The sequence below is a fragment of the Canis lupus genome, chromosome 8 (assembly GCF_048164855.1).
Source record: "Canis lupus baileyi chromosome 8, mCanLup2.hap1, whole genome shotgun sequence".
Classification (NCBI taxonomy): domain Eukaryota; kingdom Metazoa; phylum Chordata; class Mammalia; order Carnivora; family Canidae; genus Canis; species Canis lupus.
Window position 1 is genome coordinate 47,780,738 of NC_132845.1, and position 27,558 is coordinate 47,808,295.

The 27,558-nt window shown below is 43.2% G+C and overlaps 1 protein-coding gene across 2 annotated transcripts in view; it reads left to right on the forward strand.

Annotated features, from left to right (window-relative positions):
- The window catches only part of SHISA9 (shisa family member 9), a 288,046-nt gene that overhangs the window by 234,474 nt on the left and 26,014 nt on the right, over positions 1-27,558 (forward strand). For both annotated transcript variants that reach the window (XM_072835841.1, XM_072835842.1), the window contains exon 3: positions 25,236-25,391. In XM_072835841.1, the coding sequence (XP_072691942.1) occupies positions 25,236-25,391 (156 nt within the window). The remainder of the gene's footprint in view (positions 1-25,235; positions 25,392-27,558) is intronic.

Here is a 27,558-nt window from a genome sequence, read left to right on the forward strand (position 1 = left end):
CTTACTTCCCGATCTGTTCAACTGGCAATAAAAATTCTTCCTTGTGATTGCCATGTGCTCCCAAGTAAAGACCGGTGCATTAGCAACCAAACACATAACGATGCTTTAATGACCTGATAATGTCTTTTCTTTCTGGAATGGAGCAAGGGTTTTCTTGTTTCACTGAAAATTCATCTTTTTCTCCAAATGAATATTGAGAGGGAACTGTTATCAGTCAAGAGATGAACACACACACACACACACACACACACACACACACACACACACAATTACCAATCCAGAAACAAAAGATTAAATTAGCCAACATTTTTTGTTACTTTTATTTTAGCAAGGCGACAAAAACACATAATAGTGTTGAATACATCCTAGAAGAATGACAAATTTTGTATTTTTGGACAATATTTTGGAAATCACACTATGGGAATGGCATGTATGTGTGTGCCACACACACACACATATACCACACATATTTTCATAAGTATAGATCTAGTTTATTATACGTGTATCGTGTTTCAGGGCCTGTGCTGCATAGTAGGCATGTAAAAGACAGGAAGACATTGCTTCCATCCTCATAGACCTCACCGTCTAGATAGCTTTTCTCAACAGGGGGTAATTGTGCTCTCCTGCCCCTGCTTTTCACCCCAGGGACAGCTGGTGACTGTCTGGAGACATGTTTGCTTGTCACAGCTTTGGAGAGATGTGCTACTGGCATGTGGCAGATAGAGGCCAGGGCTGCTGCCACATATCCTACAATGCACAGGACAGTCCCCACAGCAAAGAATGATCCAGCCCAAGATGTCAGTTGTGCCAAGATAAGAAACTGTGGCCTTGTATAAAAGATAAATGAAGTATTGAGCAATTACAATAGAGTTTGATAATTGGATTCTATGCCAGAGAAAGCTTAGAAAGCTGTCAGGGCAAAGGGAGGAAGGCACCTAACCCAACTTGGGAGTTCAGGGAAGACTTCTTGGAGAAAGTGATGGCTGTACTGAATCTTGAAAAATACAGAAAAACATTGACTAGAAAAGGATATGGGGAAAAGACCATACTGGCTAGGGAGCCAGAGTCATGGCAAAGTCCACAGGCTGGATCATGGTGTGGCTTTAAATATGTCATGTCACTTCACTGGGTCTCTTCCCTCCACCATAAAATGAGAAATTGGGGTAGGGGACTTCCAAAGTCCTTTTTAGCTCCATGTTTATGATTCTGTGCCTCTAGCTTGTGTGTATTTGCAAAATGCAGGATTCGATTTCCACTTGGTTTTATTTTTGTTTCCATGGTGGGGCCTTCTCATGTGACAACTTCCAGCCTCCTGTTTGTTTACCAATGACAAATGACTTCCTCTGGGCTCAGCTTGGTGCTGGGTTCTGAGAACATAGCTTGGTGCTGATCCTCCATCGTTGTGATGGTCCTTGAGCATCCCCTGGGAGTTGAAGGGCTGTGAGCCCATCGGTACCTTTCCTCTTCCTTGGGCAGTGGTCCTAGCAGAGAAGGTAGAGGATTGCTTTAGGGCAGGGGACATAGAAATAGAACTGGGACAGGGATGGGGACCAGAAAACTCGAGGGATGTTTATGAGAAAGAACTAACAGGACTCATTCAGTTATTGGGTCTGTGAAGTATGAGATGATGAGCAGTGGTTGAGGGGCATGCCCTTGAAGAGGGCATATCAAAAATGGTGCTCCAGATCCTCTGTCTTCCTGGTGATAGAGCCAGGGAGGCCGTGGGAATGTGAGAAGTATAAAGTAGATTCCCTAACATCCTTCCTAGATGGAGGCAGCTCTGCGATAGGAAAACAAAGAACCCTTCTGAGAGGAGAAAGCTGCATTATGCCCCATCTTCCTTGATTTCCTGACATTAGTTACAGATGTAAACCAAGACACGGAAGATCTATGACTGGGTCCTGGTGCTCAGCTGGGGTGTGGGGGTAGGCACCCAAAGGGACTCACATTTGGAGTAAAATAATCTGATCAGCTCAGGTTCCAGATCTTTTTGTGGGATCCTCTCTCTCGGGGCTCCACTTCTCTCCTTTCCCAAAGTCGGTGGGGAAATTCTTCCCATGTCCAGGGATGCTGTGAGGAAAGGGGATAAAAGTACTTGGGAGGCTGGAAGGTTCTGGGATTTGGGTGGGACGTGCCCAGTGGCAGGATCTGAGGTGGGCAGAGACTCAATCTCACTCACGTTCATGCCTGGCCAGGCAAGAGGTGAGGGTTCCATGTGACCCATGAGAGAGGCAGGGCTAGATGCAACTGACTCTCCAGCTAGTCAGAAGGGGGCTTGGGATAGTTCCAGTGTTTCTCAGCAGGGTCTCTGTCAGCATATAGGGTGGGATGAATCCCTGTAAGGGACCCCACACAGTGCAGGGCATTTAGCCACAATGCCAGAGGTATCCCCTTTACCATCTGACCAGTAGAAAATGGCCTTTCTCCCAGATATATATGGAATATATTAATATATGTTTAATTTTTATATTTTAACTTGTATATTTGTATGTTCATATTGTTATATAATTACATATAATACAAAATATATTGTAACACATATAACTTACAAAGTATGTTCATGTATTTATGTTTGTTTATATATTTATAACTCATTTATATTCGACAGTATATTATATATTACATATTTACATTTACATTGATTTTTATAAAGTGTTTGTGTTCATATATATATTTCATGTATTTATAATGTTTATAATTTAGCTTAGTGTCTGCTATTTTTTTAAGATTTATTTATTCATTCATGAGAGACACACAGAGAGAGGCAGAGACACAGGCAGAGGGAGAAGCAGGCTCCTTGCGGGGATCCCGATGCGGGACTCGATCCCAGGACTCTGGGATCACGACTTGAGCCAAAGGCAGGTGCTCAACCGCTGAGCCACCCAGACATCCCTTAGTGTCTGCTTTATGTTCATATTTGACCTTAACATTAAAAACGTACCTCTGGCAAATAAGATTTCCTCACTCAACTTATTCTACCTTCCTACTTGTGCCTACAGTTGCATCCAAATTCAGAGGGGCTGGCCCAGGATCCAGGCCTATTTGGGGCTCAGGTCTGGCCTGTAGTTGTCACCTGCTCTGGTGCGTGGCCCACAAGAGGCACCTGCCCTTCTGCTGGCAGACCTCTCCTTCTTTGTCTTTGGTCATAGGGTCCATGCCAGGCCTGCTGCTTTGCCTGTTTGTTGTCCTGACCCCAATTTCTGTCCAGAGTCCCACAGTCCTCCTTTAGGATTCAGATCTTAACCAGTACCCGCTGTGTTCGGTGGTCTCATGGCCCCTCAGGGTCAAGTGCTCCTCACAGACTCAAGGAGGCCCAGCCTCAGGCAGCCAGACAGGCTCCTGAACATGGACTCACAGCAGGGGTTCCGAATTTAGCCCAAGACTTGGCCCCCTCCCACTGACATAACTAGTGGTGCCGGTTACATCTGTGAGCTGGTTTTTGACTCACCACTATTTTTTTTTTCACAAGTAAAATATAATTGCAGGCTTATTGTTATATTATAACCTCACATGGAGGAGTGGGTGGTAGGGTGGGCTGAGGCTCAAGACAGATAATGCCCTAAGAGGGCTGCAGTTCTTGGATCACCCACATCTCTTCTCCCCATTTTTAATCTCTTTTTGAGACAATAACTAAGCCATGATGTTGACTTAGTGTTATTCATCTGTGTGGTTACCCTGAGGCTGGGGAGGACTCCCAACTCCAATTATAGACTGTTTGCCAGCCTTTGATCTTTGAGGACCCTTTGAGCCTCCTCATATGCTGCCTGGGGAAAACCTGATTCTTTCTGCATTTCCTGTTCTTTGCTCAGCTACCAGCTGGGAATCTCTCTGATCTGGGGCCAACTCTTGATATACTTGGTGATCTGAGTTGCAAAGATCCATATTTTATCTCCACCACGGGCAGTATACAGGGCCCCATCTCCAAGAATCCATGCCAACAACAGCTCACTTGCTTCCTCCCTTACCTCTCCTTTTCCTCTCCTGTGGTCCAGAATTCCTCTTCTCTCCTGGACCAGAGACAAAGAACAAAGCTCAGCAAATGCTCGTTCTTATCAGTACAAGCTCAAAAATCTGGAATCCGACTCTTTGGTTGTCTGATTCTACTGTTCAAACTCTCCATCCAGCCTCTGGATGCACTATGGCCATCTGCCCAATGAGGGGAAGGTCACTGTATTAAAAGAAGTATGAGGGGATCCCTGGGTGGCGCAGCGGTTTGGCACCTGCCTTTGGCCCGGGGCGCGATCCTGGAGACCCGGGATCGAATCCCACGTCGGGCTCCCTGTGCATGGAGCCTGCTTCTCCCTCTGCCTCTGTCTCTGCCTCTCTCTCTCTCTCTCTCTCTCTGTATGACTATCATAAATAAATTAAAAAAAAAAGAAGAAGTATGAGGGGGGCACATGGCAGTCAGTCCTTCATAATATCCTGCAACACATGTATTAGACACAACTGGTGCCCAATACTTTTCCTTAAAAAAACTGACGTAATTTATAAATATATAGTGTGTGTGTGTGTATATATATATACATTCATGTGATTTGTATATGTGTGTATAGAGGTATATAATATTAATATATATTAAGATGTATATTATATAAATATAACATACATGTATAATATATATAATATTCATTCATGTGATTTCCTTTTGCCTACTATCTATCTTTCCCACTGAATCATGAGCTCTCAGAGTCAGGGATGAGGTCCATTTTTCCATTGATGTATTTGCAATGCCTGGGATGATGCCTTGCACATAGAGGCACTCCAAAAATATCTACCGTATGGGTGAATGAATGTGATCAGATCTATTCTGAGGTTCTAGAGGGACAAAGAGAATCTTGAAGAACGAATGTGAACATAGAGAACAGAACTGGCTTATTTTATTCTCAAGTTGCTCAGAGTATCTCCTCCACCCACGGGCTAGGTAGAAGTTGGGTCAGGTGTGTCTGTGTGGAGAGAAAAGTTGTCTAGAATTCTGGAGAGCTGACTCTTGTTCTGGCACTGCTGCATATTTGCTGAGTGATGAGGCCAAGCCTACCCCCTCTTTAGGTCTTGTTTTTTGTTTTTGTTTTTGTTTTTTATCTGTAAAACTTTTGAAGGGACTGCTAAAGGCTTCGAGGTACGCGGTTCTACAGTCTCCTGAGGAAGCTTCTGTCTCCCGTCTTGGGCCTCACGCTTACAAGCTGCTTCCTCCAATCACTCTCCAGACTCCTGACACAGCAGATGGAGCTGGTGCCCGCCCACGACTGACAGATGAGCCTCATTTACAGCCCTCAACATTTAACCACTTGGCTATTTGGCAGAATCATCTAGCTCTGAGACACTAGGGGAGCCCTCCTTGTCCTGAGCAATACAACTTCCCACTTCCATGCCTTTTGTCTATGCTAGGGACCTGGAAACATGGAACCTAGAAGCCAGCCTCCTACCATCGGTCAAAGGGGCTCTACAGAGAAGCCATATTTGAGCCTAGCAATATTGCCCAAAGAACAGAAGATGATGATACAGTCAGTATCCAGACAAACATTAGCTAGTGTGACCTATTTCCAGATCACAGAAGTTTGAACCAGGGGTGGAGGACACCTAACCCAGAATCAGCCTGCCCATGGGCTGATCTGTGTTCTCAGAGTGAAAAAGATGAACTGATCAGATGAGAACCCCAACAACCAAATGTTTAGGAATAGAAAACAGACTAAGCCATCCTTACAGACTGAGAGTTACCAACAGGGCATACAACACTGTGTAGAATGCAAAATTCTACATCTCAGGAAGCAAGTTTGGGCAAAGTCTCCATTTCACATTCAAAGTGATTCTTGCTGCAGGAGACACCTGTTGGACTCATAGTGGAACCCTGATTCCAGGCCGTGTTAATTCACCATCTTTTTCATCCAGAAACATGTTCTGAGCAGTTTCCATGGCCCAGACATTGTGCTGGGTGCTGGCATTAAACCAGTAAGTGGATGAGATTTGGTTTCTGTGAATTTAGTGGAGGACAAGGTATCAATTAAATAATAATACAAGGAAATATATTTTTATGAACTGTAACTACAAACATGAAGGATATTGTTATTGTTAGCAGTATTATCATCATCATTACTATTATGGGAGGGCCACATATATGTAGAAGAGGAGACTCAAGAAAGCTTTCCCTAAAAACATAAAGGCAGAGTCCAAAAAGATGAACCAGAAATCAGGAGAAGAGAGAGGATTCTAAGCAAAAGAGAAGAATATATATGAAGGCTTTGAGTGGGGAAAGGACTTGTGTATGAGAAAGGTTCTGATGAGCGCCCATGTGACTGGGGTAGGTAGAGGGTGGCAGGGAGCCAGTGACTGGCAAGGTGGGCAGCTGCGGGTCATGCACGACCTTGTACTTGGTGTGGATTTTGAGTTTACCCAAAAGTGCAGTGGGAATTAATTAAAGAATTTCAAGCAGGGGGTGATGTGATAGGATGTGTAAAAATTGCCCAGACTTGTGAGTGGTTAATGGACTTGAAGAGGTGGGGAAAGGAAATGAGGCATCTCATTTGGTAGGATCCAGGTAGGAGACAATGATAATTGGTCTTGAGAGGGTGTGGTGAACAAGGAGAGGGGGCGGGGGAGGATTTGTGAAATATTTTGAAGGGAGAAATCAAAGGGACGCAACCTTTAAAATCCCCTGGAGATGAGGGGGTAGGGCATCATATTTCATGTAGAATTATCCTGAAGCAACTGACAAGAAGGAAGAGTGGCCATTGGGCGGGAGTTGAACAAAAACTTTGCCCCAAGCTCTGAGTAAGTATGGTGTGTAACTGTCATGGGAGTGTTTTGGGATGGGGATACAAGAAACATCACCAAGGGCAGTGATGACTGGAAGCTATGTAGTGGTGGGGCATCCAGCAAGCTTATGGAGAACATGTCAAAAATGATTCAGTCTGAGACATTCTGAGTTCTTATCCATCCTAAAGTAAAAGGTTTTCCACATATTTTTACCCCTGTGGGTTCATTTTAGGCAAGATATATATTTTTAAAGATTTATTTATTTATTTGAGAGAGGGGGGATGAACAGAGAGAGAAGGAGAGAGAAAGAATCTCAAGCAGACTCCTCACCCATCTCGGAGCCTGACATGGGGTTCAATTTCACAACCCTGAGATCATGACTTGAGCCAAAATCAAGAGTCAGACACTTAACCAGCTGAGCCACCCGGGGTTCCACATTTTCACCATATTTTTGCGGATGGGCACTCTCTATGAAATAACTATTATTCTTCACATTTTATAGTTGAGGAAAAGGGAGAGTCAGGGAGGTGAGATCACCTACCCAAGATCACACAGACAGAAACCCAAGTCCAGTCCTATACAAAACCTTCCTCTTCTCCATTGGTTTAGAAATATTTAGCTGAAAGAAGAGCCCTCCATTCCTTCTTGGTTCTGTGTCCACATCCCTTGCCTTGTCCCCTTGTTTCTCCATAAGTCTCAGCCTATCCACTACTGGTGATGGTGACAGGGTGGGTTTATGACACTGAGTCAAGGTGTGAGGATCCTGTTTTTCTTCTCATGGTCCCAGTTGTAGCAAATGTTGGGGACTGAAGATTAAATTTCATCTAATTTCCCACGAAGTTAGAAATGGATGTTATTTTAAAGAAATGCAAATTTTGTATTTTTCACATCTACAAACTAAGATGTTTTTAATGTGTTGCTGTGTACTGAATCACCCCACAACTCAGCAGCTTGAAACAAAAACAGTCATTTTATTGTCGCCTGTAGTTCTAGAGGTTGACTCTGCCCAGCTGGTCGGTACTCATTCAGGGTCTCTTATGTAGTTGTGTTCAGATGGTGGCTGAGGCAGATGTCATCTTGAACTTTCTTTACTCACATATCTGGCAATTGACTCTGGCTGCCAGCCAGAACCTCGGCTGGAACTGTCAGCTGGAACATTAACACGTGGCCTCTGTGTGTAGCCTGGGCTTCCTCACAGCATGGCAGCTGAGTTCCAAGAGCTGGCGTCCCAAGAAAGCAAGCAGAATTGCCTGGCATTGTGTGATCCAGCCTTGGAATTCACAGAGCATCACTTCTGCCTGACTCTGTTGGCAGGAGCAATCACAAAGATCTGCGAGGGCTCAGCAACAGGGGACACAACACAGATGCCCCACTTGATGGGAGAATCGTCAACATTGTATTATAAAAAGAGCAAATGAAATGGGGAGATATTGCGGTGACCATCTTTGGAAAATGTAACCTGCCACAGATGATAGGAAGTAAAGAGTAAAATGAAACACAGTAGTTGAAAGTGCCCACATTATATGTGTCTACTCACAACTGAACCCTTTCACCACAATGTAATTCATGGCTGACTGTTGTGAACACTTTCATTGTGACATAGTTCATGGCTCATACCACAAGGGAAGGCAGAGTAAAAAGAAAAAACTATTCCCCTATATTTTTTTCTCCAGCTACTCCGAGTTTATTATGGTTCCTTAAAAATTACACAATGCTTTCCCATCATTCTTTACCTTTGTTTTTACTGTTTCTACTGATAGGAATGATCTCTCAGCTGAGAGCTGGAGATTCAAAGAAGCCTACCCTCAATCCTCCAGCTAGAGTTAAATCTCTATGAAGTTCCTCATCTCAGTTTCAACAGCTATGCTTTTCTTTTCTGAATAATCCTATTTGTTTCTTTTTGCATAAATACCTGTTCTTATTTCATATATGCAATATCCTTCGTCTCTTTGAGACTATTAATTACACGTATTTTAAAGTCCTGACCTAATGGTTCTGTTGGTTCTCTATCCTTGGATTTACGTTCTTCTACTTTTTGAGATTACCTCTTCTATTTCATAGTGTTGGTTGGTATTTCCATGGGTTTGGTAAGTCCGGATTGGGACTCATCTTTGTGGTTGAGATTCCTTGTAGAATGTCTACTGGGTTTGTTAGCACTGTCTTCTTGGGGAGGGATGGGTAGGAACTGTGGTGCTTGCGGTTCCTTAGCCACATCCATGCTTTATGCAGAGAGTGGGATGTGTTGACCAATAGGATGCTTAAGCAGGTGGTCTTCTGGGTGGCCCTGATTCATCCTGAGCACCCCCATCCACTTTGGGTATCTCTCTGCCTGACCTAAGATTTCGCGATCATGGTGCTTGCCTCGCTAAACTGAGAAGCCAGAAGGCTTGGGGAGAAGCAGGATGGCTTGGGTTCTACTTCCTTGGCACAGGGAAGTTGCAGCATAAAATGAATGACTTGTCAATGTCCTCATCCCCTCTTGTTTCCATCATCACCTCTGGGATGTTTGAACCCATCTTCTGCAGCTCTGTTCTCTGGTTTGGATCCTGCCCCGTGGATTCCTTTTTTAATCTAATCCCATTTTGGCCCCACATTTCAGAGATTCCTCACAGTCTCTGCTCTGCCAGCAGAACTCTTTGTTGCTAAGCAGGGTAATGTCTTTACATATTTTTTAAAAATTTATTTAAATTTACTTTATAATTTATATGCAGTAAAATTGATTCTTTTCGGTGAACATTTCTGTGAATTTTGACAAATGCACGGAGTCATGTAATCATTATCACAGTCAAGACCCATGATGGCTCCATCCTCCTACCTCACCTCCAGATTCCTTGGGCTGTCCCTTTGGAGCCAACTCCTCATCTCACATCCACATTCCTGATTTCTATCCTTATAGAATATATAAGGACATTTTCTAAAATGTCCTATAAATGGAATCATACAGTATCTGGCATTTTGAGTATACCTTCTTTCACTTGGCATAATATATATATATATATATATATATATATATATATATATATATATATATATATATATTAAAAGTCTTCCTTGGGCACCTGGGTGGCTCAGTTGGTTAAGCATCTGCTTTTCACTCAGGTCATGATCCAAGGATCCTGGGATCAAGCCCTGCATCGGGCTCCCAGTAGGCAGGAGTCTGCCTCTCCCTCTTCCCTTGCTCCTCCTCCCTGCTTTCTCTCTCTCTCTCTCTCTCTCTCTCAAATAAATAAAATATTTTTTAAAAAATTTCTCTTCCATTGCACTTCTCAGTGGTATTCCTCTGCATGGATGAAGCTTGTTTATCAATTCACCAATTGAAGGACATTTGGTTTGTTCTTAGTTTGGGGCGATTATGAATGAATCCACTATAAACATCACTCAGGTTTCTGTGTGAGCATAAGTTTTCATTTCTCTTGGCTAAATACCTAGGAGTAGAATTATAAAGTCTGATTCTCAGTATATGTTTAATTTTTTAAAAGATTTTATTTGACAGAGAAAGAACACAAGCAGGGGGAGCGGCAGGCAGAAGGAGAGGGAGAAGCAGACTCCCCACTGAGCAGGGAGCCCGACTTGAAGCTCAATCCCAGGACCCTGAGATCATGACCCAAGCCAAAGGCAGACACTTAGCCAACTGAGCCACCTAGGTGCCCTAAGTTTACCTTTTAAAAGAAACTGCTACACTTTTTTTCCCAAGGGGTTGTATAATTTTGCATTCCTAGGAGCAATGCATGAGAGTCTCACAGTTGCTTCACATCCTTGCCAGGATTTGGCATTGTCAGACTTTTTATTTTGCTTTTGTTTTTGCTATTCTTCTAGATAGGTAGCGATATCTCATTGTGGTTTCATTTTGCAATTTTAAGGGTTTCTTTTTTTTTTTTTTTTTTTTTTAGGATTTTATTTATTTGAGAGAGCACGAGTGAGGGAGAGGAGTAGAGGAAGAGGGAGAAACTGACTCCCACTGAGCAGGGAGCCCGATGTGGGGCTCGGTCCCAGAACCCTGGGATCATGACCTGAGCTGAAGGCAGACGCTTAATTGACTGAGCCACCCAGGTGCCCCAAGGTTGTTGGGTTTTTGTTTTTGTTTGTGTTTTTTAGATCTTAAATGATCATTTTTAGGAATTTTAATCTTGAAACAGAGATTGCCTCAGATCTTTGTACCTATTTGTAATATCACATGTGATAGAAGGAAGTCATTTACCTGTCTGTTCCTGTCTTCAGCACTCCGTTGGACTGTGATCTTTTCTTATCCATTTCTCTTTCCCCGATACCCGGAAAGATGCCTGGCCTAGGAATGGCACATGGTGATTATTTGATAAGTGGGTTATTCAACGAATGAATTTGCTCAACTTGCAATTAAAAAGGATTTGATTTAATCAACAATCACCACTTGGAGCATTCTCAGAGGATAAAAATGGTTAGGCTGTTTTTATTGGGGCTTGAAAGTCTTTAAAATGTGGAAATATGAGGAGAAAGATTACAGATTCTTGTATGTGCCAGATATTAAGGTTAGTGCTTTCAGGATGTATCTCATTTTATCTTATTCTGGACTTTGTCGTAACTAATCAGTTAGTATGGAGAAAGAAGCATTGGTTTTGGATGAAGTTGACTTTGTCTCTGCTGCCCATGACCTTGAATACATGGTTCATAGCCTCTTTTTGCCTCCTATTTTTCATCTGCAAATTGTGCACAATAATGCCTAACTTTCGGAATGGCTTCAGATATAATAAAGGATGTATAGGTAAAGTACTTGGCACGTGCTTTTTATTTTATTTTTTTCAAATTTTGGGAAGGAACACAAAACATAAAATCTACTCTCTCAACCATTTCTAAGCATACACTTCAGTAATGTTAAGTATATTTGCATTGTTGTGCTCCCGATTTCCAGAACTTCTTCATCTTGCAAAATTGAGAAACCTCTACTCATTAGACACCAGCTCCCCATTCTTGTCCCCCACCCCAGCTCCTGGTAACCACCATTCTACTTCCTGTCTCTAAGAGTCTGACTACTCTAGGTACCTCATACAGTATGAATCTTTTTATAACTGGCTTATTTCACTTAGTGTAATGTCCTTAAGGTTCATCTATGTTAAAACAGGTGTCAGAAGTCCCTTCTTTTTAAAAGCGGAATAACATTCCATTGTTTGCATATACCACATTTTCTTTCCTTTTAAAGATTTTATTTATTTGAGAGAGAGAAAAAGTGTGCACGAGTGGGTGGGGGAAGGGCAGAGGGAGAGGGAGAGCAGACTCCCCGCTGAGCAGGGAGCCTGACACAGGGCTCAATCCCAGGGTCCCAGGATCATGACCTGAGCCAAAGGTAGACGCTTAATGGATTGAGCCACCCAGGGGTCCCTATACCATATTTTCTTTGACCCTTCATCCTATCGAGGGGTACTTGGGTTGCTTCTACCTCTTGGCTATTGTGAATAGTGCTGCAGTATAGGTCGGTGAGCAAATGTCTCTTCAAGAACCTGCTTCCAATTCTTTTGTTGGCATGTGCGTTGCCTTCAGTAACACTTAGTTCCCCATCTCTCTCCATTTTATATGCAGTAAACCGCAGGCATAAGGGCTCCATTAATTTTCTTAAGACCTCACAGCTGGTACGTTGCTGGAGTAGGATTTGAATCCATGTCTCCTGTCTCTAAATGACCTAGTCTATCTTCATAAACTCACTTTGCTCTCAAATACTCCTCAAGAGGAAAGATTAGCATCTTGAATCACAGGGGAAGCTAGTTAGAGGACGTTGGAAGATAAAGAAAATGGGGAGAGACATGGTCGTGTCTATCACTGTGAGCCTCAGCCATCCTCTATGTGACAAGTCCTTGAAAATGGACTCTCGAAGTTAAGTGCGGGAGATTTACACTCCAAGTGGGCTCTGTGAGGACAAAATGTATGAGTGATAGGAAATCAACAAATACTCTGCCTCCATGCATTGGCTCTGTGAAGCTTCAACCAAAGCAGGAGCTAAAGGTCTTTTTGGTACACGCTGAAAATTTTCTTAAGCAACTGGTCACCTGCTGTCTGAGACTCCCCCAACCCCTGTATAGCATCATTTCTACTAGAGTCTTGGTGTAAGATATATTGCATCCTCCACCCATCGAGTATCTGCATTGTGTTACCACCTGAAGGATACATACCTGAGCAGCGTAGCATCCCTTGTGTTTGGCTAAGCTGGGCCCAGTTCCCTCATTTCTTTTATTGCTTTCCTTTTCTATTGTTGTTGTTTGCTGTCAAATTGTCCATAAACAAAATACGTAGCCAGTGCACATACAATCCAAAAAGAAAAAACAAGTTTCAGAGCAACAAAAATGGCTGTTGCTAAGCTGACACATTTAATGCATTTTTCTTAGCGAGAAAGCTGACTTTTAGGTAAAACTCCTTGCATACTGCCTGTCACATGGCAGGTGCCTGAAAAATGGTCTTTTTCCCCCTCATCCTTTCCTGTGTTAGTTAGAATTCAGTTCCATGGAGTAAGCTCCAGGAGCCAGGAACGGAGGTGTGGAGGAGATGGATCATATCCCCTGACCTCAGCGGTGTGGGAAAACAGGCATTGGAAATAAAGAGACTATTTCTGTGGCTAAAGAAGCAAAGCAAAGGAAGTGTTTCGAATTGAGAATTGAATCGTGTCCCTCTCGAATAGATATGCTGATGTCCTAACGTTCAGTACCTTAGAATGTGACCTTGTTTGGGGATAGGATTGTTTCGGGTGTAAATTAGTTAAGTTGAGGTCCTCCTGGAGTAGGATGAGCCCCGATCCAATACAACTATGTCCTTCTGAAAAAGAGGAATTTGGACACAGACATGCACACAAAGCAAACACCATGTGAGGATAGAGGCAGATATTGGGGTGATGCTTCCACCAGCTCAGGAGTGCCAAGGATGGCCAGCATACCACCAGAGGCTAGGAGAGAGGCACCTTACCACCTCAGAAGGAACCGACCTTGATCTTAGACTTCCAGCCTCTGGAACTGCAAGATGATACATTTCTGTTGTTAAAAGCCCTCCCTATCTCAGTGGTTATGGCAGCCCTAGCAGGTGAATACGGAGAGGTGCAGAAATATTTAAGATAGGGAAGGGGGATGCATCCCTGGTGGCTCAGCGATTTAGCGCCACCTTCAGTCCAGGCCGTGACCCTGGAGACCAGGAATCCAGTCCCACGTCGGGCTCCCTGCAGGGAGACTGCTTCTCTCTCTGCCTGTGTCTCTGCCTCTCTCTCTCTGCCTCTCTCTGTGTCTCTCATGGATAAATAAATAAAATCTTTTTAAAAAAAAGATAGATTGGGGGGAGGAAGGTCCCCTGGAGGGTATGATGTATAAGCTGACCCTGAAAAGATGATTCAGAGTCAGCTTGGGAAAGATGTTGGGAAAAAGGAGAGCATTTTGCAGAATAGTATCTTTACATATGGCTAATTGTTACTTTACAACTTATTCTAACAAGCTTGGGTATCTAGTTTCTAATCCCACAACACATTTGGACTAGAAATAATGAAGGCCAAGATGACAGGCTGCAGCTCACCATGCAACTGATAAAAGATTAACCATGATGAAGGGGAAAAGAAAAGTTCTAAACAGATGGAATTGGGAGGAAGATGGTACAGGAGGAGGGTAAGAGGACAAGGAGCAGGAAGGAAGCAACCAGGCCACACTGGGCTAGCGAGGGACGGGGCACACGTGTACCATTAGACGAGCTCATGAGCTTGACTTTGGGGAAATGACCACTGTGCTCATAAGACAACCTTTGGTATTTATAATGAAGATGCTGAGCCATCGGTGGTGAGTTAACTCACTTTGGAGATGGCCCTGAAACGGGATACCAATAAATGGCCATTTCTTGAACATGCTCACAATGTTACTTCCAATTAAAATGGTCCTCGTGTAGTGTCTTCGACAATCTCTCTCAAAATGTAAATGAAGAAGGTCTTCTACCTTCTAAAGCTGGATGAGGTGCCATGTTGGTTGTGCTGTCACAGGACTCTGTTTCACTGTATCATGGCACTAACCATGCTGGTCTTAAGGGTCCTCCATGTCCCCTGTGTTCCTTTGGTCTGCGCTGCAGACCAAAAGTGCCCATCGTCTCTTTGGGGCACAACCCAAGATTTAGAATGAATCTCTGCCCCCACCCCCCAGAGCCTGCATAAAAAGTGGCCAGAAGTGAACATTAAATAAATATTTAACAACTCCAGTTTTAAAATATCCCCATCCTAAATGGTCAAAAATTTTTAAAAAATGTTTTGCATGCTTAGAGATACAAACCCATGGGTAACACAAATGCTTCGTTTACCAAAGGTTTTACAATGATGTATGTGCAGTTTTTCCTCCATTGCAAATCCCTGCTGGTCCTTCTGCCACCAAGATTCAATAAGATGGATTTAATTCTCTTTCTACATAAACCTTTTCTGGTGAGAGCCTAGCCTGCTATGTTCTCTTTTGACAAATTCAGGGTAATTTTGAGTTGGATTTGAATTTTTTTTTTGCTTGCTTGTGGCCACAGAAAATCTACATGGTGTTTCAAACTATAATTTTCAGGTTTTCTCTTTAAAAGGATACTGGGCACAAAGGTTTGGAAAGGATAGAAAGGAAAACAGAGCTAAAAGCCAGAGCTCTGCTATGACTTCTGACCATGTATTCTCTTTTTTTGTTGTTGTTCTGAGAATTACCACTGCAACTGGCCCCTGCAAGAACATCCCCTCCCTATTCCCTCTCATTTATCCTGTTCTGAGACAACTGAATGATCTGGAATATGTCCAAGAATCCCGAGTCCAGAGGGGGCCTTATGGAAACCTACCGCACTCTCCTTTTGTGGCCACCCCATCATGTCATCTTTGTTTCCCAGACAATTGGAAGCAATAAAGCTTTGGCTATAATGTCTTGGATGGTTACTCTGTTTCAGGTGGGATGCTGAGCACTGTGTATATGCAGTCTCCAAGCCTCATAGCACCCCTCAGAGGAAGCTGTTATGTCCCCATATTAGAGCTGAAGACTGAGGCTCTGGCAGGTGTTAGAACATACTCCAAGATGCTATTGGCAAAAAGAAGAGTCAGAATTTGAATCCAGGACTAACTGAGTTAAAATTCCATTCTTACTTCATTATGTCATCCTGGATGCTGCTGCTTGTGGGCAGTGACTGCAAAGCTATGCTGTCAAGCACAGAAAGTATGTTGGGGAGAGTGGGGTGGGGGAGAAAGCTGGGCAAGAACAACATGGCCTCATAGGCTAGGCAACCTCTTGGGTGTTGAAAATCTTTGGGAACATTTTTTGAGCTCCTCTAATTAGTAGGTGGTGCAAGAGCTAGGACTCGTCCACCAAGCACAATGCCTGGCACACTGCAGACAAATACATGAGGAGGAATGGATGGGTGAGCAAGCTGGAGAGGTCAGAGCACAGGTTCCACAAGGCAAGAAGGGATTCTCAGAACAGGGGTGGGGGGAGACCTGCTCGTTCCCTGGGGTTATTATTATTATAAGTTCTATTCTCCGGATGAAAAAGGAAACAAGGGATCCCTGGGTGGTGCAGCGGTTTAGCGCCTACCTTTGGCCCAGGGCGCAATCCTGGAGACCCAGGATCGAATCCCACGTCAGGCTCCCTGCATGGAGCCTGCTTCTCCCTCTGCCTATGTCTCTGCCTCTCTCTCTCTCTCTCTCTGTGATGACTATCATAAATAAATAAAATTTAAAAAAAAGAAAAAGGAAACAAAAACATATAGATCTGGCCACTGGTTTACTGGTCTGAGTGGGAAATTTTATAAGAAGGAAGATACTCAAAACAGAAGAGTCTCTTTCCATAGAGGAGGCTCAATCCTGAACCTCTGGTTTCTTCCTGTCCCTGCTGAGAGGCAGCTTAACTTAGTGGAGGAAGCACCTGCTTTGCCATCAGACAAACCTGGGATCAAATCCTGACACTTACTAATATGCTGTGGGACTTTGGACAAGCATCTCAACCTCTTTGGGCTTCAATTTCCTTATATGTAAATTAGGATTGTAATACTTAGAGAAATAGGTTGTTTTTTGTTTTTTGTTTTTTATATGGTTAAGGTGCTTATTTGGCCTTTCTGAGTTTGTGATTTTTGTCTGAGTTGGGCTATGCTAACCATCTGCTTGGGAGAGAAAGGAGAATAGAATAAAGTGGAAGGAAGCACTCCATGCTACTATGTGGAACCCTCTGCTCCACAATGAAAGGTTCTATTGCAGGATCCCTGCTCTGAGGCTATCTGGGTAGTCAGATCATACCACTTTGCTTCTTAACTGACTCAGATCCCCTCTGATAGCTCAGAGCTTCTTCACTTTGAGTTCCTCCTGGGGTCCCAAACACAGTAGTGAGATGAGAAATCCCTGCCCTCAGCGTTTCCCTCACCCATCATTTTCCCCAACATGGGTCTGAAGACCAAAGAGGGAAAATCAAGTGATAGTCCTTCATCTCGCTCTCTTTCCTTGTCATTTTTCTCATTTCCCTAAAATCAGAGGAGGCAGGCTTCCCATCTTTTTTCTTCCCTGGTCCATCCTTGACAAAAATTCTGTAGTCCTGCCTACTAAGTCCCAGCCTCAATTTGCTAAAGAATGGAGAGAAAGATATGAGGGCGTCCTCAAAAAGTTAAAAATGTAACTACCTATGATCCAGTAATAACACTATTGGGTATTTGAAAGGGATACACTAATTCAAAGAGATACATGCACCCCAATGTTTATAGCAGCATTATCTACAATAGCCAAATTTTGGAAGCAGCCCATGTGTCCATCGTTAGATGGACACTTGGGCTTAGAATGGATAAAGGAGATAGGGGCATATATACACACTGGAATATTACTCAGCCATCAAAAAGAATGAAATCTTGCCATTTGCAACATGGATGAAGCTAGAGAGTAGAATGCTAAGTTGAATAAATCAGTCAGAGAAAGACCTATGATTTCACTCATATGTGGAATTTAAAAGGAAAGAGAGAGAGAGAGAGAGAGAGAGAGGGAGAAATCAAGAAACAGATTTTTTACCATAGATAACACACTGATGGTTATCAGAGGGGAAGTGAGTGGAGGGATGGGTGAAATAGATTTTGGGGATTAAGGAGTACACTTGTGATGAGTACTGGGGGATATGTGGAATTGTTGAATCACTATTGTACATCTGAAACTAATATAATATACTGTATGTTAACTACTGGAATTTAAAATTAAATTAAATTTTAAAAATTAAGAAAAAAAAAGAATAGAGAGAAAGGAATTTAGAACACTTTCCAAAATCAGCCATGTGACTTAAAATTGTATTATTGTCTGACTGCAAAATAATTTTGTGAATGTCAGAAATTTAAAATTTACTCCCTTAGAGCCAGTAAGGAAGTAACCAAGAGCACAGATTCTAGAGTCAAAAGGCTAGGTCTAAAGCAGAACTCTGTGGTATGAAAGTGGTATAATTTTGGGCAGGTTACAAAGCCTCTCTGTGCCTTGATTTCCTCCTTTGCAAAATGGGTTAAACAGTATCTCATAGAGATTCTTGGAATGATTGGATTAGTTCATATAGAGGATAGTGCCTGGTACCTAATAACACCTCTTTGTGTATTATGTATAAGTGTGTCACCATCTTCATCATTAATTAATCAATTAATATCATCATCATCATCATTATTTTTTTGTATTCCTTCTGTAATAAATCCTAATTCCCCAGCCTTACCCAGCCAGATATGTGGATGCCATGGTCATCATGTACATAGGAAGACAGAAGAGAAAAACATATTAATAATTTGAAAGATCCATTGTTCGTAAGACTGTGCTCTAATTGATAAAAAGTTGTTTCCCATGGGGATGTGGGTTAATAATTCTAATATTGCTAGATCTCTATACTAGACTGAACAACTGAGTTGTTGAATTCTGAGAGCCACATTTCTCATTGTTGGAGTGAGAGCTTACAAATAAGCAAGAGGAGGAGTCTAGAATGACCCATATGATGATGGATTAGAGTTAGAGATAGCAAGATGAACTCATGTTTAGCTTATGGTAGATAAAGATGGTTACATATATAAATATTTGTAGACCCATGTACATGTGAGTTAGTACACACACACACACACACACACACACACAGATTTCCTTACTCTGTCGGCAGAGAGAGAGACCAGAAGCAATGAGCACACCCAGCACTCAGATCTTAGTTACTAACATCATTCTACAATAAAATGAGCCAAACCTCTTTGGAGAGATGGCTGATTCTAGCACTGGACAGGGAATATACAAGATGAACCTGGAACATCTTGTATTGCTTTTTTAGCAAGGAAGCTCTAAAAAAGGGGCAATAGGAGCAACTGAAAGTTTCCAATGGCCAACCTAAAACAATTTGAGCAAAAAACAGAATAAAATAGTATTAGTTTATAACTCAATGTAATAAAATTCATCTCTGTGTGTCCACACTGATATAAATAAATGGTTTAATAATTAAGCGACGAGAAAGAGACAAGCCTCCTATAAAGAATTCTGAATAATTTAATAGACACTCTGTACTCAAAGAGGTAGAACATAACTCCTCGCTCTTTAAGTGTGGGTTGTACGGAGTGACTTAAAGAGTATGGTATGGAAAGAGAAAAAAAATAGCATAATTTTACAGTGGAGAAACTTGACAGACACTACCTCAGGCAGGTGATGAAGGTTAACATCAACAATGATAAGGCATCATAGTATGTATCCTTGATGGGTGATGATGAGAATGTCACTTTACAGTTCTCCTCCCCCAAACCCACAACCTCACTCTAGACATGAGAAAAACATCCGACAGATTCCATTCAAGGCCTATTCTATGCAATACCTAGCTGGAAGTCCTTACCACTGTCAAAATCATCAAAAACATGGAAAGTCTAAGAAACTAACAGCCAGGAGATACCTAAGGAAACATGATGACTACATTTAATGTGGTAATTGGATGAGATTCTGGAACAGGGGAAGGACACTACATAAAAACTGAGGAAATCTGAATAAAGTGTAGACTTCTGTTAATAGTAGTTTATCAAAGTGGCTCATTATTTAAATGTACCATACAACACAAGATGTTAGTAACAGGATCTGGGGTATATATGGGAATTCTTGGTGCCATCTTTTTTTTTTAATTTATTTATTTATTTGAGAGAGAGAGATGGAGACAGAGACAGAGACAGAGACCGAGTGATGGGGAAGGACAGAGCCAGAGAGAATCTCAATCAGACTTCACGCTGAGCATGGAGCTCAATCTCACAATCTTGAGATCATGACCTGAACTGAAACCAAGAGTCTGACACTTAACCAACTGAGCCATCCAGGTACCACCCTGGTGCCATCTTTGCAGTATTTTTTTTTTTAATGATAGTCACAGAGAGAGAGAGAGAGAGAGAGAGAGAGAGAGGCAGAGACATAGGCAGAGGGAGAAGCAGGCTCCATGCACCGGGAGCCCGATGTGGGATTCGATCCTGGGTCTCCAGGATCGCACCCTGGGCCAAAGGCAGGCGCCAAACCACTGCGCCACCCAGGGATCCCTTTGCAGTATTTTTATAAATCTAAACTTGTTCTACAATGAACACCTTATTTTAAAAGATGTATTGTCTGTAGATCTCTACATTATAGGGTTGATATAGGAATTAAAGGAGATATATTACATGAGAAATTCCTCGCCAAGTGCCTGGCACATTATGTACGTTCCACGAAACAACACCTTTGACCATCTTGTGCCTTTCTGAGCTGTTCTTCCTGTTATGTGCCTTGAAAGACTGGCTATTGTTACTTTTCTCCCAAGATGAGCCAAATTAGTCCAGTTTCTGATAGTTGTTATTTGTCTCTTCTACACTGAGAAGCCCACAGCATCCTCCCAGTGTTTGCAACTGAGCATTTTTACCTTAGCTGACCCTATCTGAATTGCATTTATTTTATTTCTGTTTAGTGACTAAGATATACCACATATAATGATACTTATGCAGCGGTTACCTGGGGGTAGGTCAGCCAGATGCTTCCAATTAGAGTAGCTATGTCTTACCCTTCTTTGAAAATGACTGTTAAATACTTAAGACCCCTCTTCCGTCTTAGGAAGGAGAGCACAGGGACATCATCAACTTTTTGTTTGTTGACTGAGGTTCTTGATGGAAAACAGCATCCCAGAACAGCAAGTCCTTGTTTGTTATTTCTAAGAGTCAGAATGAGTTGCGAAATTATAACGAGGCAGGGAAGGTTTTTTTTTTTTTTGTGGCATTGGGTAGGAAGTATCTTTCTACAGAGGTGAGGTAGGTAAAATATCTCTGGGCCCGAAGTGTGTCTACAAAAGAAACTACCCTGCTGAGAGCAAGTCATCATTGGTCTGACTGGATTCCTTCTATGGCCATGACTATATAAATTAAATGATAGAGATAGATAAATAGATAATATATACATATGTGTACATATATACATAAAAATACATATGCATATACATATATACCTACATACGCTCTACCTCTTTTATTTTTCTTCTCACCTTTACTGGCAAGGATGAATCTGATCCAGTCTTTGCTCTTCCCTCACCCTATTGTTCTATTTTGCTTGGATTCCAAGCTGGGCTGACTTCCCATCTACACTTTGGTTTCTCCTCCTTAGCTGGATATATTTGTACAAAACTCACAGAAACTCTGGGTTGCCAGGTTTGCTCTATCTTCTTGTTCAGTAAAATGAAAATAACATTTAAAAAACCCAGTCACAAATGTCTGTTTAATAATTCTTGATTGCTGCCCTGAGACTGGATTTCAATATTTGTGAATATTCAGTGTCTGGAAGCAAGCACCAAATGTCTGTCTGAAATGGCCGGAATTTGCTTTCTGTGGCTCTGCATGTGATAGCAGGAATATGGCTCTGGGGCAGCCCCATCTCTTCTTTTGTGAGGGACTCCTTTGGTGGGCCATCTTGGTCATGCCCACTTACATTAGGTTAACCACTCACTGCCCTTGAAGAAGCTCAGGACTTGGGAGAAATCATCCAGAAGCAAATACTTTATGATAGCATATTAACTATTCTGTTGAATAATATAAAAGCCTGTCCCAAGTGATGAGGAACATCTCTACAGAGTTTTATTTCCTTTAGTTTTATTTCTATCTCTACAGAGTTTAGCATTTCCCCTGGCAGGCCTGGGAACAAAATTTGAGCTGATGTTTGGGATCTACTTCCAGGGGTGAAAAAACATGACCTGCCATGAAGATATTAGTAAATTAATTTATGAATGTCTTTGGGCATTCCCTGTGTACTACTGAGGCCATTCGCTGTTTGAAATTTCTATTAAATCTCTGTAGAATACCCAGGTGTGATTCCTTTTCCATCTTGACACAATCCCCAGGCCCTTCATTATAGCCACATGGGCAGCCTCCCCTCGATCTGGAAGTCTCACTTCCCAGAGGGAATCCACAGAACTACACTAGTCCAAACTCTACATTGCCGAAGATAGTAACCCCAAAGCATGCTAGCTTATTAGAAAGGGATTTCCCTATCTTATCTTCTCTGCTTTCCTCCTATTGTCCTTACTCCTTCACAATATTCTCCACATGGCAGGTTCAAACTCACTTGAATCCATGACCTTCTGGCTCCTTGAGTCCAAAGATTCCCAGTAGAAAAACTCAGGGAAGAATTCTAATAGGTCCAGCGTAGGTCCCATGCCTGCCTCCAGCCCAGTCACTACGAGAAGAAGGAGGCATCATGATTTGTCCAATTTGGATCACATACGCACTTCTGTGGCCAGAGGTGTGGTTTCCTGGCCTGATTTCCAACTGCCGGCTCTTACATATCTGAATAAGAATTTTTGTGGCTGCCAGAGCACATTCCGCCCCTGAACATGGTGGGTTGCGAGTGCTAAGGCATTGCTATCTTCCAGAAGCAGCCCTCACCCAATGACTGTTGGGAATTGGTGTAGGAATAGTAAGGGGCTCACTTGCCCACGGAAGACAAAATTCTGAGACAGGCATTCAACACCATTTACCAGAATTCCAAAATGGGATAAGACTCCAGTTCACTACAGTTAGTCTGCTTTCTCTTCCCTGTCTCACTCTGCTACTCCTTTTCTATAGTATTCCCTGAGCCTGCCTCCCAGATTTGCTCCTCCTTGAGTCCTTACCTCAGTGACTTTTGGGAAAACCCAGACTGAGACAGTCACCGTGATGGGCGGTTCATCACATGACTCAGATGCTCAGGGCACAGTGTATTCTGTGCAGGGTAGCTCTGAGTACACGCAACTAGCAGAACCTGTCCAGTAAAAAAAAAAGACGTTGTGAGAAAAAAAAATTCACAAAACCAGGACACAATGAGGACTTGTAGTAAGTGCTCCCCCTGGACCAGCATTTGGGCACAAAACATGTCTAGCCTGACATGCCCGGGAGGAGACAAACTTCTCCAGCAGGTTGCTCTGGAGAGAAGATATCAGAGGATCTTGAGGTCCACGCTTCAGCAAAAGCTGTACCTTATGCAGCACCTCATCCATGATTTCCTTAATCTTGGGCTTTCCCAGCCCTGCTGAATCTCAGCCAAAAAAGCTATCTCGGCAGAAGGATACACCCACTTCCTCACGTGCAGGCCAGAGGCTGGGTTATGTGGCATATGTTTGGTGACATTCCCATGATGCAGTTGCCTGTGCAGTGATAAACATGCTCTGCTCATCTCTCAGCTGTAGTGTCCCTGTCTCTTTCCATTTGGGTTCATTTGGTTTCTAAAGCCAAACATAGTCCATATCTATCATGGTTTGAATTGTCTAGAAGCAGCACTTGAGAGAGGGATTCAGGTGTATGAGACTCCGAGGGAATGCTCTCCAGCACTCACACACATACAGACACACACAGAGACGCACAGACACAGACACATGCACAGACACATGCACACACCCCTCTTGGGTTGTGAGGGAAACAAAATAGGAAAGATAAAGGAGCCACTCAAGGATAGGGTCTCAGTGTCAGATAAAGTCTGGACCAGGGGTAGTCAAATTATGGCCCTTGGACCAAATCTAGCAACCACCTGTTTTTATAAATAAAGTTTTATTGGTACACAGCCACACCCCCTTCATTGACCTCATGTCTGTGCCTTCTTGCTACAAGGGCGGAGTTGAGCATTTGTAACAAGACAATGTGGCCCATAAAGACTGAACAATTTGCCGTCTGGCCCTTTACTAGAGAAGGTGGCTTGTTTCAATCCCTGGGAGTTCTGGAGCATCCACTGCTCCAAAGCTATCCCCACCTTGAGGCATGGGGCTGGTCTGCATGCCTTGGAGTCAGCCAGGCCCTGGTTGCCAGCAACCTCAGGTGTTGAGTGAGGTGCATGAAGCACACTAAACCCAAGGTGGTAGTTGCCAAGAATAACTTCCTGGGTGCTAGGGGCAGCCATGGGCTGTGTGCAGCTGACACAACAGCCAGGAAATAGGCACACATGCCAAGTGAAGGGGATCTTTCAAGGCAGCACCAGCACCCACCACCATGTTTATCTGGATCTGTACATGTGCCTCATGAAGTGGGGAGAACCTGTAGTTCCTGCCTGAACCTGAGCCATAATCACCCCATCTGGGCTCTGCTTCTCCTCTCTTTCCTCCCCTCACTCCATCCATCCCACTGCTCTCAGGGTGTTGGGGAAACCCTTAACAATATAAACCAAAAGGAACTATCCAGGTTGACATGTATAGAGTTAACTCACTTTTAAACACATTTTTTTCTAACAGCCGCATGATATCCCAGCATATGCATGTACATATTGTGTATTTAATGTAGATGCACAGTAATTTATTTACGAATTCTGTATTTATAGAAGTTCAGGTTGTTTCTGTGCCTGTGCCCTTTAGCCACTTTATAGACAACGGTGCAAAGAACGCCTCTGAACAAATATTCATATATTCTGTATCTTTAAAAAAAGCTTTATTTATTTATTTGACAGAGAGCAAGAAAGCAAGCAAAGCAGGGGGAGTAGCAGAGGGAGAGGGAGAAGCAGGCTCCCCACTGAGCAGGAAGCCCAATGTGGGGCTTGATCCCAGGACCTCCGGATCATGACCTGAGCCGAGGGCAGATGCTCAACTGACTGAGACACCTAGGCACCCCTATCCATATATTCTCCATATATTCTGATGCTGTTTCTGTAGGCTTCATCCCTAGAAGTTGTATTATTTGGTCAAGGTATACATTCACATTACATTTCAAGACAAACAAACTGTTTGTTTCTGCAAACATGGCAGATTGTGCCCCCAGGTGAGTTTATGAGACTGGCCAGTTTCCACATCTTTGCTAGTGTGGGGGTCCTTCCATGCTTGTACTGTTTGCTGGTCTCCTGGCAAAGCACTGGCTTCTCACTGTTGCTCTGACTTGCATTTCCTTGACTATTACTGAAGTTAATCATCTTTATATATAAATTTGCTGTTTACCCATCTGTCCTCAGCTGCTTTCCAGTGAGGGTCATGGAGTTGGTTGTTCTGACATGAGTTTGGGACCAGGCAGTGGTGGGTGTGGGTAGAAGGTCCTGCTCCATCTGTGATCATGTCCCTCTGTCTCCTCACATGCAGACACGACCCAGATGAACAACGCGGTGCCCACCTCCCCCTTGCTCCAGCAGATGGGCCATCCGCATTCGTACCCCAGCCTGGGCCAGATCTCCAACCCCTATGAGCAGCAGCCACCGGGCAAAGAGCTCAACAAGTATGCCTCCTTGAAGGCAGTCGGTGAGTGCTCTTCTGTTTCTTTTCTCTTCTACTTTTCTGTACTTTTTTTCTCATTCCCTCTGACTGTTTCTTCTAGTCCTCTCTTTTTTTCTTCCTACTTCTCTTTTTCTTCTTCTTTCATAAAATCTGTGTCTGTCTCTGTCTCTTTCTCCATTTGTCTCTCTTCTCTCTCTTTCTCTATCTCTCTATATCCCTCTGTCTCTGTCTCTCTCACACATATTTTTGGTCTCTCTACCTGGGGCCCAGGTCACTGTGAAGCAGAGCCACTCAGCTGCTTCCTCTCTGCCTGGATCAAGTCCTGCCTTGTCATATGGGGCTGGGAGGGTGGGCGAGGGACACATGTGGGGGCCATTTCCCGGGGAGGAGGGCCTGGAGACTCATTTGGTCCCGTTGACAGCCCAGCCCCTTCATCGTCCACCATCTACCCTCATGAATCCTCAGGGAATCTGGACACAGAATTCAGGACACCTGGTCTCCGAATGCCTTGCCCGGTAATGGGTAACACCCATCACCCCCATAAGTCACCCCATCTCTGAGAAGTCGGTAAGTGAATGCTCCTCTTTCAGGCAGCTTCTGCTTTTCAAGATGGGACATGCATCCTGGAGCTGGTGCTAAGTTCTTATCAAAGTGCCAGATATTGCATCAGACCTTTTATACATCCCGCCTCATTTTCTCACATGATCCAAAGCAGAAGGCCCAATTATTATCCTGGTTTTCAGATTAGGAGATTGAGACTTGAGGAATCTGTGGGTCTTTATCACTCCAGAGCCTATCCTCCTGCCACTAGCCTCCCTCAGTCCTGCTCCTGTGTCAGTCCCTTTCCCCAGCTCACACATAAGAGAGTGTGACAAAAACCCTGATAATGATCCAGGCTCCCGAACAAATAGTTCATGCAAGAGTTCTATAGGGTGGAAGCAGCAAAGTCAAACTTCAGGCAGATGGAAGACTCACAGGCCACATGCTTGCTTGTATTATCATCTGCTTGTCTTCGTTTCTTCCCTCATCAGAGATGAGATGGGAGACACTTAGTGATGGATTCCAGTGTTAAATATCCTAATGCCATTAAAAATTGACACCAGAAACCAAAGCCCAGACACTATCACGGGTCTGTGATGCCTGTGGTGACCCTGGTCTCCCAATAGCAAAGGCACACAACAAGTACCTTGGTGTTCGGCAGAGGGCCAGGCGCATACTAGGAACTCAATAAGTATTTGGACCACAAGTATCTTTGGGAACTCATTTTTCCCCCTCTCCTAGGACTTCTAGATGGAGTCACTCAAAGACAGGCAAACCAAATTTCTAATACCAAGGGCACAGGCTGTGCAGATTGACACAGGCTTTTCTAAATCCCAAGCCCTGCAGGACTTATATACCAGTTCCCACGTTTCATGTTGAAATTCTACACCCAACTCAGCCCTCATATACACCCCATGACACAGATTCCCTCTATTCCATATTGCGTGTTTGCACAGCATATGCATCCTAAGCGTGTTCAAACAGACTCAAATATTAGTAGGAAGAGCTGAGAGCTGTTGCCTAGGAGAGAAAAAGTCGGGGCATCTGTGCTGATGTAGCTGCAAAGCCTTCATACACTATTTGGTGGCCCACCACCCCCCTCCCCTTTCTGAGTCTTGCATTTGGGTGATAAATGGCATCTGCTGGTTCTATTTGATTCTTCTTTTGGCATTAAAAAAAATCAGCCCAGACACTTTTTTCCTTTTGAACTCGTTACATTACCTTAAACAACTCATTTCTTCAGCTTAGGTGCAATGTCTTGTCCTCCCTCAAAACCCAGTAGCTATTTGGGTAAATAATGGGTGGATATTCCCACAATGCTCCTTGATTTTCTCCAGGATTTATACAGGGATCCTGTGCATAGCAAATGTCTGCAGGGCATTGAGAATTAAATTTGCGGTATGAAAATGTATCTTACCCTCCTTCAGTAACACTTTCTTCCACAAAGGGAGAACTTCTGAAATGTTTGCTGAATGAATGAATGAGCTTGTCTTTGGCATGAATCAAAGAACAGCTTAGTCATAAGGAAGCACCCCTAATCTTCTAGAAAACTATGAAGAATTTTATTTAGAGTACCCTCCTCAATCCTGGATATGGTTGATGTGCTCCTCTTTTTTCTCTGTCCTTCTTCTAGGACTGTTGTGGGAGTTCA